The sequence below is a fragment of the Erinaceus europaeus genome, chromosome 6 (assembly GCF_950295315.1).
Source record: "Erinaceus europaeus chromosome 6, mEriEur2.1, whole genome shotgun sequence".
Taxonomy (NCBI): domain Eukaryota; kingdom Metazoa; phylum Chordata; class Mammalia; order Eulipotyphla; family Erinaceidae; genus Erinaceus; species Erinaceus europaeus.
The window spans coordinates 22,905,633-22,919,577 of record NC_080167.1 but is presented as its reverse complement, the minus strand read 5'-3'; the positions used below and the strand labels follow the sequence as shown (position 1 = coordinate 22,919,577).

The 13,945-nt window shown below is 42.8% G+C and overlaps 1 gene segment (V, D, J or C); it reads right to left on the bottom strand.

Moving 5' to 3' along the window:
- Positions 1-7,644: 7,644 nt before the first annotated feature.
- LOC132539104 (Ig lambda chain C region-like) lies at positions 7,645-9,413 on the bottom strand. The segment is given in 2 exon segments: positions 7,645-8,109; positions 9,338-9,413. Coding segments are annotated over 2 exon segments (372 nt in total).
- Positions 9,414-13,945: the final 4,532 nt, after the last annotated feature.

The following is a 13,945-nucleotide window of genomic DNA, read 5'->3' as shown; positions in this document are numbered from 1 at the left end:
ACTGATGAGACACACCAGTGTGGCCTTGTTGGTGCTGAGTTCCTCAGTGGATGGTGGGAACAGTGTGACTGAGGGTGCTGACTTGGGCCCACCTGCAAGGAAATGGGGGGGAGGGAGAGATGAGAATTTCAGAGTCTAGGACCAGGCAGTAGCACACCCTGATAAGTACACATAGTGCTATACATAAGGACCAGTGCAAGGACCCTGGTTTGAGACCCCACTCCCCACCTGCAGCTAAGATGCTTCACTAATGGTGAACTGAACAGGTCTGCCGGTATCTACCTTTCTCTAACCCTCTCTATCTCCCCCTCCTCTCTCAATTTCTCTCTGTTCTATTGAATAAAATAGGAAAAAAAAAATAAAAGGAGGGGTTCTAGGTGGTGGTGCACATGGCGTAACATGGTTGAACACACATGTTACAATGTGCAAGAACCCAGGTTCAAGCCCCAGTTTCCATCTGCAGGGGGAAAGCTTTGTGAGTGGTGAAGCAGTGTTGCAGTTGTCTCACTCTCTCCCTACCATTCCCTTCCCTCTTGATTTCTGGCTATCTTTATCTAATAAATAAGTAAAGATAATAAAAAAGTAATAAATGTCCACCAGAGTGATGAATTTGTAGTGCCAGCACTAAGTCACAGCAATATAGCCCTGGAGGCAAAATAGAAAAAGAGAGGGGGTCGGGTGGTGGCGCAGTGGGTTGAGTACATGTGGTGCAAAGAGCAAGGACCGGCGTAAGGATCCCGGTTTGAGCCCCCGGCTCCCCACCTGTAGGGGAGTCGCTTCACAGGCGGTGAAGCAGGTCTGCAGGTATCTGTCTTCTCTCCCCCTCTCTGTCTTCCCCTCCATTTCTCTCTGTCCTATCCAACAACATCAACAATGGCAATAATAATAACCACAACGAGGCTACAAGCAACAAGGGCAACAAAAGGGGGAAAAAGTGGCCTCCAGGAGCGGTGGATTCATGGTACAGGCACTGAGCCCAGCAATAACCCTGGAGGAAAAAAAAAAAAGAAAGAAAAAGAAAGAAAAGGAAAGAAATAAGGAAATTGAGAGTCCACAGTGGAGGCCTTTACCCCAGTCTTAATGTGGGAAGCACAGGTCCTTGTGTTTGTGGTCAGAGGCCTTGCCTTGCTTGCTTCCCTGAGCCTAGAACTCAATTTGTGGGGTCGCTTATCTCTGGTTGGGAGAATCTCTCAGTTCTCATATAGAGAGTTCTGTTCTTCTGTTTTGACCTCAGTCTTTCCACTTAGGTTCTCTTATGTCTCCATTCACTACTACTGGCCTGGTCCTGCTTGTTACCCACCTATAGTTATCATCTGTCCTCTGAGAATTTGTCATTCTCAGATACATGTCTGAACTTTCCCTATGCCATGGAAAATAAGGTGAAGCCTACTTGGAGCCAACATTCAATAGCAAATTATCCATTACACATGTATTTTTGTTTCTCTTTCTTTCCATCAACAGAGACAAGGCTCCCCTCAATAACCTTACAGTCAGGTAGGACCCAAAGCTAGTACAACCCAGTCATGACACAGTAATGTACCATGATCCACAACATCCCATTTCAAGTCACTGAGACACAGAAACCTTAAGGAGGGAGATCAGCATCCCAGAATGTAACATATCAAGTCCATGATAGGTGGCTAGGGTGCAGTGAGGCCTGAGAATGGACAGGAAGGCTCAGTGGCATCATCCAGTCAGTCACCCCTGAGCATATGTCTGAGAGTGGAGACAGGTTAGAGAGCATCAGAGTCTCTGAAGTGAGAGAAGATTCCAGCTTCCACCCCCAGACAATTCAGATCATTCCCAGAAGGAAGAGAAAGAAGTAAAAATTCTGCCAAATTTCAGTCCATATCCCAAACAGTGAAGAAAAGGGGAGACTCACCTGTGACGGTCAGATGGGTCCCTGATCCAAACACATAACACAGTGATATAGCCTCTCACAAAAACCCTCTGCTCTCCTCCTCCCTCACCCCCAGCCCTGGCCACCTGCTGCTACACCAGAGACCATAATTCAGCTTCTTTTCATGGTTGCTTGTTAGTGAGATGGGCTGGGCTGTTGTTTATAGGAGATACAGCACTGGAGATCAAGAATTTCATTTCTGTTGGATGTTCGAATTTCATTCATCCCAGCTCGTGGAATATAATTGACAGGTATTGAGTGCAGAATATGAACCCCCAGATAATTCCACTCTGATGTAGAAGCTGTGCACTGATAGAGTTCATATTGGATGTCAATTTGGAATGTGTGACCTCTGTTGGTTCCACCACTGGGAGGGTAGTGTGACTCTGTAAAACTGTGAGGGAGCAACCTTCATGTCACCACATACTCAGCGCTGGAAATTACACTTGGGCAGCAGTGGTTTGTAAGAGCAGTCGGGGAGGAGGACACTTCTCTGAAGCACTTAGACCCCTGTACAAATTACTGAGGCCCAGTGTTCCTACTCTTTGCTGAATTACCCTTAAGGTGCAGTGGATGGTCACTGTAGTGCCCTTGCCAGCCCAGTGATGACAGACATGTTCATACCAGGTGCATAGGTAGAATGGGATCTGAGATGCCCATGAGATGCAGATGAGTATGGCTGGTGGTCATCTTTCCCAGTGCAGATTCTTCCATGAGCTGTGAGAGTGGGACTCTGGTAATTCCTTGCTCTCTTTATGGCTTTACATGTCAAGTACATAAGCAACACTGGCACAGAGTGTGTCTACATCTAAGTCATGCACTGTACCCTCACATAAGACCTAATATTGTTAGAGGGATCCAGACATCCATTACCTCATTGTGCATGTGGATCCCATTATTTAAACCTGAAGGTTCACACAGGGACAAAAGTTTGACACTTTTTTTCAAAATTCTGGCACAGTGTCATACATGGCATGTATTCCCATTTTCTCACAGCATTCTAGTCCAGACTCCCATTCATAAGCCCATCAGAGACTAGACCTGAACATTCTTATTTTTTGTTATTATTATTATTATTGATAATGATGATGATTTAATAATGATTAACAAGACTGTAGGATAAGAAGGATACAATTCCATATAATTTCCATCATCAGAGTTCATTATCCTATCCCTTCCATTGGAAGGTTTGCTATTCTTTATCCCTCTGAGAGTATGGACCAAAATTCAAGAGGCCCCCAAGAAAATGACCTAGAACCAAATGATTACTAGGCACTTGTGGTCAGGTCAGTGTTGGCAGGCTTCTAAGGAGTTAGAGAGAGCAGAGCTGGCTGTGTCTCTCAGATTGTCATAATGCACCTGACTCCCTTGGGAATCATGCAAGGTAGGGGCCTTCAGGAGGAATGTGGTATAAGTAACCAGGGTTCAAGGACTGAGGGCCCTAATGCAATAATTTTAAGGGGTGTATCTATATGGAGACATTCTAGTGGCACTGGGAAGTAGAAGCAAAGTAGATCTTTAAAATGGGGGGTTTTAGACTGTGACACTGGGAATTTCCATATTGTTAGGAAGTCATGTGAATGAAGAGTCTGAGGATCCCACAGAAGGAAGTCAGACTGTATGATAGAGTTCACAGGATCCCAGGTTACCAAACCTCAGGTTTGTGCAGGCAGGCATAATCTACCAAGAAAAGCTAGTACAAAGGTGGTGCAAATTATGAGCAATCCTGGGTACTGTCACTGCATTTACTTGTTCTAGAGAATTCTGTCTCTCTCTTTTTTAATTATTATCTTTATTATTGGATAGAGACAGCTAGAAACCTAAGTGGAAGTTTGATAGAGGAGGAGAGAGACAGAAAGACACCTGGAACACAGCTTTACCACTTGCAAAGCTTTCTCCGTGCAGGTGGGGACTGGGGGCTCGAACTCCAGGTCTTGTGCATAGTAACATGTGCACTCAACCAGGTGCTCAGCCACTGGCCCTCTAGAATATTCTCCCACATGTCTGGGTATTGTGAAACAACCTTCAAGAAAACATGAAGGGTGCTTTTGTAGACTCTTTCCCACAAGGTCAAAGGATTTTGATAATCTCTGAGCATGGTCATGTCTGTCACTAAATACTAAACAAATGTGAGCTGCATACTTGTTGTTGCTCTATTTGGAGGATTTGTTGGTCTGCACACCTTTGGTGATGGGGGTGCCACTAGCCTTCCATCCACAGTCACATTGTCAGGATAGCAATTAGTCACAATATATACCAGTACAGCCTAGGTTTTTATCTCCTGAGGATAGTGGGAACCATACGATACATTGATTTGGGCCCACCTGACTTGGAAAAGATCAGAGGTTCAGAATCTACTTTGGGTGCCTCATATATCATTGTGTGAAGTGGGTATGGCATCTCAGTCCCAAGACAGGGTCCTAAACAAGGCTTATTGTGTGTCTGAATGTGCGTGCAAGGGATGCTTGGTCAGGTATAGGTCAGACAAGTACCTTCCAATCTAAGAAAATGTTGTCCTAGATACCTGTCTCAAGTTTGCTGTGTACCATTGCCTTCTATGACGCTCCCCTCTCATGTTCTTACTGCCTACTGATATTCTGAGATGATTCCTCTGTCCTCAGAGCAAATGTTGTAAACTCCTTGACATCCCAAGGGTTTCTATTGGAGATACTTCTCATCTGATAATTCTGCGCTAAGACTTAGGGTCATTACTCCAAGGCATCTGATTTCTCCAAATATGACTTAACTGGAGTCTCTGAATAAAATGAGAAATAATCTTCATGATCATTCTCTCTCCTTTAATCTACAGTCTGAGACATTGGTAATAATACTAATGATTTTGTGCAGTGGGACCACCCCTTCCTCATGTAAGATACCAGTTAGTCCATTACCTTCACAACTCTATCATTCCATCCTTCTTTACTCAGATTTTGAACTTTGAGAACCTTATTCTCCCCTTATCCTTTCTCCTTGCTAGGATTTCATGTTCAGGCTTGCTCTAGGTTCTACAGGGAGATTCTACAGGGGAGCCCCATGGAATCCTGGGGGACTCTGTTAACCTCTTCTACAACTGGATGCTTGACCCAAAATTACAGTGTTTTTGTTAGGTCCCCCCACTCAATGATCCCTATTTCCTTTATCTCTTGAGAAAGGATTCTCCAATGCTGGAGAGGATGTGGGGTCAAAGGAACCCTCCTGCACTGCTGGTGGGAATGTCAATTGGTCCAGCCTCTGTGGAGAACAGTCTGGAGAACTCTCAGAAGGCTAGAAATGGACCTACCCTATGACCCTGCAATTCCCCTCCTGAGGATATATCCTAAGGAACCCAACACATCCATCCAAAAAGATCTGTGTACACATATGTTCTTGGCAGCACAATTTGAAATAGCCAAAACCTGGAAGCACCCCAGGTATCCAACAACAGATGAGTGGCTGAGCAAGTTGTGGTATATATACACAATGGAATACTACTCAGCTGTAAAAAATGGTGACTTCACCTTTTTCAGTTGATCTTGGATGGACTTTGAAAAAATCATGTTGAGTGAAATAAGTCAGAAACTGAAGGATGAATATGGGATGATCTCACTCTCAGGCCGAAGTTGAAAAACAAGATCAGAAAAGAAAACACAAGTCGAACCTGAAATGGAATTGGAGTATTACACCAAAGTAAAAGACTCTGGGGTGGGTGGGTGGGTGGGGAGAACACAGGTCCATGAAAGATGATGAATGACATAGTGGGGGTTGTATTGTTAAATGGGAATCTGGGAATGTTATGTATGTACAAACTATTGTATTTACTGTTGAATGTAAAACATTAATTCCCAAAATAAAGAAATAAATTATAAAAAAAAGAAAATAAAGGATTCTCCTCTATCCCCCCACCTGTACCAGCAGAGACAGTGCTGATCCAAGTGAATCACACACACAAAAGGAGAGAACAGAGCAAGTGAAGAGAGCCAGCATGACCCTAGTATACAGAGAGACAGATGCCAACAGGCCATCGTTTCCACTCCTCTATATCAAGCATCAGAAGTAAAGTACTGGTGGGGACTCAAAGGACAAGCTGAATAATCTAAACAAGGAGGGGAGGAAGTCAGAGTCTAAGGATTTTGGTAGAACTTGAACGTAGAATGAGACAGGATAAAGAAAAAGGGAAAAAAATAAAAGCAGAAATGGAGGGGGACCAAGAGAGGGGAGAAGGAGATAGAGAGGGAGAGTGAAGAGAGACAACTGCAGTTCTGCTTCTCTGCTCATGAAGCATCCCCCACTGCAGGTGGAGAGTGGGGGTCTTTGCACATAGTATTGTGTACCAGCCCCCAGAATGACTCTTTTCTGTTGATTGGCAGAATGTAACCCTCTGTGAAATCATGGGTTGTGGTGTTCCCCAGCACATTGTCTTTTAGATCAGTGGCCACTGGGAACTTCCACTGACTTCCAATGGGGTTGCAGGATTTGCTGAGAGCTATAGAAAAGGTCCTGGGTGTAACCAAACACTGAGATGACCATGCCAGGACAGCATTGGGAGTAGGGAGTGCAGAGCAGAAAGAGAGGGGCACTTCCTTGTAGACTCAAACCCTTCTGTAAGGTGCTGACTTCCAGGGTTTCTGCTTCTAAGTGGATGAGGCAGAAGGTGCAGCAATAGTCACTGTGTATTCTCCTTCCAAGCACAATGTAGGGAGTCACCTTCATGCCCAGTTGTGTGGGTGGAATGAGGTAGGGATGGCCCAGAGGATGCCCCTTGAGGGTAGGTTATTGGCCATCTGTCTCCAGATCTCTGAGATTCCTCCCTGATCTTTGAGGGTGGAAGTCTGCTATTCCCTTGCTTCCACCTTTTTTTTGTTGTTAATATGTAGAACATAAGAACAATTAACATAGAGTGTGTCTAGAACTGGCTCACACACTGTACCTTTGCCCAGGACCTGCTATTATGAGTATAAACTGGCCTGCTAGGTCCTAAATGTACATATATCCTGGTCATGGAAATCATTTGAGGGCTCACATCAAGACACATACCTGACAACTTTGTCTTTTGATACAGTATCTTAGCACACAGTCATGTCAGGGTATTCCTGGCTGATATCCACTCACAGGCTTCTCAAAACAATGATCTGAGTATCAGCTTAGTGCAGGCGGACATGGGTAATATGAATAACTGGAAGGGAGAGGGTGCAAATAGTGTGCAGTCCCGAGATTTGCTTCTGCTGTAATTCCCTGTTCCAGAATTTTCTTTCTTTTTTCTTTCTTTCTTTCTTTCTTTCTTTCTTTCTTTCTTTCTTTCTTTCTTTTTTTTTCTTCCAAGGTTATTGCTGGGGCATAGTGTCTGCAGTATGAATCCACTGCTTCTGTGATATTGTTTTTTTCAACTTTATGTATAGGAGAGAAACAGATTTAGAGAGGAGAGATAGATAGAAAGGCAGAGAAAAAGATAGACACCTGCAGACCTTCTTCAGTGTTTGTGAAGGTGAACAGCTACAGGCAGCTGGAGAGCCAGGGGCTCAAACCAGGATCCTTGTGGGGGTCCTTGTACTTTCTTCTATGTGCACTTAACTTGGAGCACCACCTCCTGCCCCCCTAACCCCATTCAAGAATATTCTCTCAGCATATCAGGTAGTGTGAATGCCCACTCAAGGGAATATGGAACATACTTTAGCAGACTCTTTTTTCACATGGAGAAATGATTATAATTACTTGTGATCCTGGGCATGCTCATCCATAATACTAAACACCACAAACAGAAGATGAAATATGATTAAAATGAGAGTTTTATTTAATTTTATTGAGGATTTGTTGGGTCCAGGGAATTGGGATGGGTATAGTTGAGGTGTTAGGAGTGACCCTCCATGGGTCCTGTGTAGCCATCCTCAAGTATGGGGGCGAGGAGGGCCTGGGACTTCACACTCAGCTGGGGCGCACTGTCTTCTCCACGGTGCTGCCTTCATGCGTCACCTGGCAGCTGTATGAGCTATGAGATTTCCAGTCACTGGCTGTCAGGCTCAGGTAGCTGCTGGCTGCGTACTTGCTGTTGCTCTGCTTGGAGGGCTTGGTGGTCTGCACTCCTTTGGTGATGGTGGTGCCATCTTCCTTCCAGCCCACAGTCACACTGCCAGGGTAGAAGTCACTGATGAGACACACCAGTGTGGCCTTGTTGGTGCTGAGTTCCTCAGTGGATGGTGGGAACAGTGTGACTGAGGGTGCTGACTTGGGCCCACCTATGGGATGGAGGAGAATGAGGAGGTCAGAGGTTCACTATGGTGGTGGGAACTGAGTGATACTGTACCCATTATCTTACAATCTTGTTAATCATTATTAAATCATTAATTAAAGAGAAAGAGAGAGAGAGAGAGAGAGAGAGAGATAGAGACTGGTGTTTTTCATAGATGTTCCTGACCTAGTTCTTGATGTGGTTAAGGCGCCTGGTGATCAATTACAGTCACTCTGAATTTCCTGTTTTAATGCCAGTTGGATGGATTGGTCTTTTCTTCAAATAACTCCCCATGTTCCTGGGAAAACTTTGAACCTCAACACTTACCCATTACATATTATAAAACTCCCTAGCCCTTGCCTCCAGGTAGACATCTGACTCTCATTTTCTGAATAAAAAGAGAGAACTCCATGGTCATTTTTCTGTCTTTAGTCTCTCTCAATCTGTAATCTACTTGGTCATCCTCTGAGTTATTTGTAATGCCACAAAAGATTTTGTGCAATCGGGTACCCCTTTTTAATATAAGTGTCTCATTAGTGCATTACCTCCACACCCTGCCATTTTATCCTGTTTCTACCTAGAGTCTGGACTTTGAGAAACTTTTCCTCCCCCTTCTCCTTTCCGCTTGCTAGGATGTCTTGATCAGGCTTTTTTTGGGCTCAACAGGGGAAAACCATGGAGTTTGGGCAAATCTGTTCACCTCTACAAAGCTGGATGTTTGATAAAGAATTTCTCAGTCAGAGGAAAATTCTATGAGCCTCTGGCAAATATATCCCCAATCAAAACTGAGTATGACCCGGGTTAAGCTAAGGCTATTGTGCCCCCCACTCCCCCCACTCAGTGCATGCTGTTTCCTCTGCCTTTTGAGAAAGGGTTCATCTTTAGCCCTGCAACCTCCACCAGAGACAATACAGATTCAAATGAGTCATACAAAAGGAAAGAAAACAGAGCAAGTCAAGGGAACCAGCATGACCCTATGTAGACAGATAGATGTCAGCAGGTCAACGTTTCCACTCCTTGAATATAGGGTCAGATGTAAAGGACTGGTGAGAGCCAAAAGTTAAGTTGAATCTAAAGAAGTTGGGGAGAGTTCATTGCCTAGGGATTCTGACTGAAAGCTTGAGCATAGACTGAGACAGGATATAGAAAAAAGACAAAAGGAAAAAAGAAAAAAAAAGCAGAAAATCTCTCAAACCTTGAGACTATCAGGGAATTAGGGTGGATAAGAGACTTACCTAGGACAGTCAGCCTCGTCCCTCCGCCGAACACATTACACAGTGATAAAGCTTCATACATAAATCCCTCATGATATGTGCTGCCCCACCCCTTATGTCCCCACCTGCAGCTGTGATGAAGGAAGTCAGGCCAGATGAGTGTCTGCTGCATAGGGGACTGCTCTCCCTGAAATGCAGCCCTTAACCTTGTCATTGCACCAGGAAGACCTGTGGTCTCAGTAGGTTGGTACCCAGTTATCCATTTTTCTGAGTAGAATTGTTCTCTTAGGTCTGTTTTCCAAATCTCCATCTAGGGTTAGGAATGAGTTTATTGTGATGCCATTCATGTCACTAAAAGTTAAGTAACTTGGATAAAAGCAGAATGACTCTTTTGTGTTGATTGGCATAATAAAACACCTTGTGATATCATGGCTTGGGGTGTTGGCCTGACATCTAAGTAGGATGAAATAGTCCTTTAGAGAATTGGCCCCTGGGGTCTTGCAGTGACTTCTTATTGGCTGCTGGGATCTCAGCCATATGTTCCTTGTTGATTTCTTACTTTGGGTCTTTCCTGGGTGTTTATTGATCAAGTTCTGTGTAGGAAAAGCCAGGTTAGGAGTATTTTTCTTCATGGATACATGGGAGCTCTCTTCAGGATACATTGAGTGTTTATAAGGGATGGTATGCAAAGCTAAAATATATCCATGATATTCATTCCTGTTTAGCATTGGGTAAAAAAAATGGCCTGTTGAGACAGAGATAGAAAACAAGTCAATAAGAATACATTACATGGATGTTTTTAGTTATCTTAGATAACATTCTATTTTTAATAAAGACAACAATAAGATACCACTTCACTTTTATTATAATGTCATACATCAGAAAAGGTAGCAGCAACAAATGCTGGAGAGGTTGTGTGGTCAAAGGAACCCTCCTTCACTTGGATAAAAGTAACTTGGATAAAAGCAGAATGACTCTTTTGTGTTGATTGGCATAATAAAACACCTGTGAATGTAAATTGGTCCAACCTCTGTGCAGAGCAATCTGCAGAACTCTCAGAAGGCTAGAAGTCACCCTACCCTATGATCCTGGAATTCCTTTATGGGGATATATCCTAAGGAACCTAACACACCCATCCAAAAAAGATTTGTGTATTCCTATGTTCATAGCAGCACAATTTGTAATAACCAAAACCTAGAAGCACCCCTGGTGTCCACCAACAGATGAGTGGCCGAGCAAGCTGTGGTATATATACACAATGGAGTACTACTCAGCTATTAAAAATGACTTCACTGTTTTCAGTCCATCTTGGATGGAGCTTGAAGAAACCATGTTAAGTGAAATAAGTCAGAAACAGAAGGATGAATATAGGATGATATGAGAGTGCTCAGGCAGAAGTTGAAAAACAAGATCAGAACAGAAAACGCAAGTAGGACCCGGACTTGGTGTATTGCACCAAAGTAAAAGACTCTGAGATGGGGGGGATAGAATGTCGGTCCAAAAAAAGATGACAGAGGATCTAGTGGGGTCTAAAGGATCTATTGTTATGTGGAAAACTGAGAAATGTTATGCATGTACAAACTATTGTATTTACTGTCAAATGTAAAAAATTAATCCCTCAATAAAGAAGTTAAAAAAGAAAACATTCTATTTTTAAAATATTTTTTTATTTTTTATTTTAGAGAGAATAAGAAGAACTCATAAAGAGAAAAAAGACACAGAGAGCTCAGAACACTGCTCATCTCTAGCTTCTGGTGGTGCTGGTCACTTTACCTGGGAGTTTTGGTGCCTCTGACACTAAGTTTTTATGCCTAACCACTATACTCATTACCCAGGCTTGGACACATTCTTATCAAATACTTTTCTTAAACAAGTTCTTCTTCTCCACCTCCACCTCCACCTCCACCTCCACCTCCACCTCCACCTCCACCTCCACCTCCACCTCCACCTCCACCTCCACCTCCACCTCCACCTCCACCTCCACCTCCACCTCCACCTCCACCTCCACCTCCACCTCCACCTCCTCCTTCTTTTTTGCATCATTGTCATCACTGTGACTGGCTGCTTGTATAACTTCAACGCCACTTCCCACTTGCCAATTTTTCTTTTGCCTTTTTTTTTTTTTTTAATACTAGTAAGGTAGATGAACAGATAAATAAATAGATAGGAGATGAGGAGAGATACCCAGACCACTACTCTAACACTGGGAAACTTCTCTTCTGCACTTTGGGAAGCAGAACTTTTACCCAGATCCTTAGCATGAAAAATTCAGTTTCTACCATGTCTGCCACCACCTAGTGCACATTTATTCCTTATCTAAGAGGCACTTTACAGAAAAAAAACAGGAAGAGAGGAATTCACTCAGCTGCAAATTAGAACGTCAGAGTATATATCACGATGAAAGGAAATTAATACAATAATTTGAAATGAAAACATTAAAACACATGCCTGCATATGAGAATTTCAATTATTTTGTGTTCATATATGAAGTAAAGGTTAGAAAAGAATAATGAACTCCCATATATTAACCAGATTATGGTATTTATGACATATTCAATATGAATATGACTAACTACTATTTGACTTTAAGCTGCTATTTTGATAGTGTTTGTTTACAATGATGTAATTTTTAGTCCTTTATCTTACCAGGACACAAATGACATATTTACAGTGATGCAATGTCTACAATTTGTTGAGAAAACTCCCCCCTGCCCCAGAGGGACTGAGATACTGAGTTATGAGCATGTAGTATTGTCATGAATTGCTTATTGTGAAGGTTGGAAGACCAGAAAGTGTTTTGTTTATTCTTCTGTCTTCTTATTTTGATGTTGAAGTTTCTCCTCATTCAGTCAGCATATAATGAAACAATGGACCTTCGGGGCAAGACTCATGCTGGGATGAATGAGCTTGGCTGCTAGTAAAATGTAACACCTTGTGCTTTTTAAAATTTCTTTAGTAGGGGATTAGTGATTTACAGTCAACAGTAAAATATAATAGCCTGTACATGTGTAATATTTCTCAGTTTATCACCTTTCCATTTATCCCCCACTAGGTCCTCCTGAAACATCCCATTTTTTATGTTTCACAGGGTGGTTTATTTTTTACATATGACTTTTAGCTGCTTGTCCTGGTTTGCAAGACCACTGCATTAAAACTCTGTCCTCCATTCTCAAATGCCCATCTGTTTTTGTTGTTTAATTCCAAACTTAAATAGTGTGTGATGTCATTATAATTTCTATGGGAACTAAGTGCATTGACATTAAAAGATCATATATCCTTTAGATAGTGTATAAAGAGCAGAAGCTTGTGAATTGTCAAAAAACAATGGCTTCTGTGCATGCAAATGCCCTTAATAAAAAGGAAAGATTCAGTGTTTCCATTTTATAAATAAAATGTTAAAACAGGAAGGATTTGTTATATTTCTCTGAAGGTCTAGACACTGTAAGTCCCCAAATTCTGATAAGGACAAGAAAAATTTTTATGTATTAAAAATTCCTAGCATTTCAATTTCGATGTTTTATCAAATTTTATAAAAGCTTTCTATTTTTCTCATTCAGGAGTGAGATCAAGAGGGGGAGAAAAGTATTTTTTAAAATGATATTGTTGGGGGCTGGGTGGTGTAAGCACACATAGTATGAAGCCTAAGTACCTGCGCAAGTATAGGGGTTGAAGCCCCTGCTTCTGACCTGCAGGGGGGAAGTTTCACGAGGGTCAGCAGTTCTGCTGGTGTCTATCATTCTCTTGCCCTCTCTATCTCCCCCTCTTCTGTCAATTTCTCTCTGTCCTAACCAGTAAAATGGAAAAATCTTGGCCTCCAGGAGCAGTGGGTTCATAGTGCAGCCTTTGAGCTCCAGTAGTAACACTCTAAATGTCCCTTTCCTTTCCCTCCTCACTCTCTGGGTGCTGATGGAGCTGAGTTCAAACCCCTCTTATCTTCATCATTTGCTTCTCCCCTGGTGGGAGTATGGATACGGGTTGTTTTTGGGGTGCAGAAAGTAGGAATTCTGGCTTCTGTAATTGCTTCTCTGCTGAACATGGGCATTGATAGGTCGATCCATACCACCAGACTGTTTATATCTTTCCCTGGTGGACCAGAACTCTGGAGGTGAGAGAGTCCCATCCACATAGGTGAGGTTGTCTGCCCAGAGAAGTCTGGATGGAGTCATGGTAGCATGACTTGGTGTCCAGAAGGAGGCATGACCTAAGTTGAAACAAAATGATTAATAAACAGGAAACAAAAAGAAGGATTAGAGCAGATGAGATTAGGGACCTCTCCAGATTCAAGGGAGGTCTCGAAACTTTACATCAGGCTCAACCTGATGCTGTTGACTGGCTACGGAAGAAGGGCAAACGCTAGAAGAAGAAGAAGGGTAGAAAAATGTTAGGAAATCCATTTTAGTCATGTTCCTGGGGGCATACAACTATGGTAGTTTTGCTTGAGTTTGATAGCTAAAATTGGATAAGAATATTGTCTGAAGAGTCAGGCGGTTGCTCAGTGCATTAAGTTCACATGGCACAAAGCACAAGGACTTGCTAAAGGATCCTGGTTCTAGCCCCCAGCTCTTCACCTGCAGGGAAGTAGCTTTACAGGCAGTGAAGCAGGAATGCTTGTGTCTGTCTTTCTCTCCC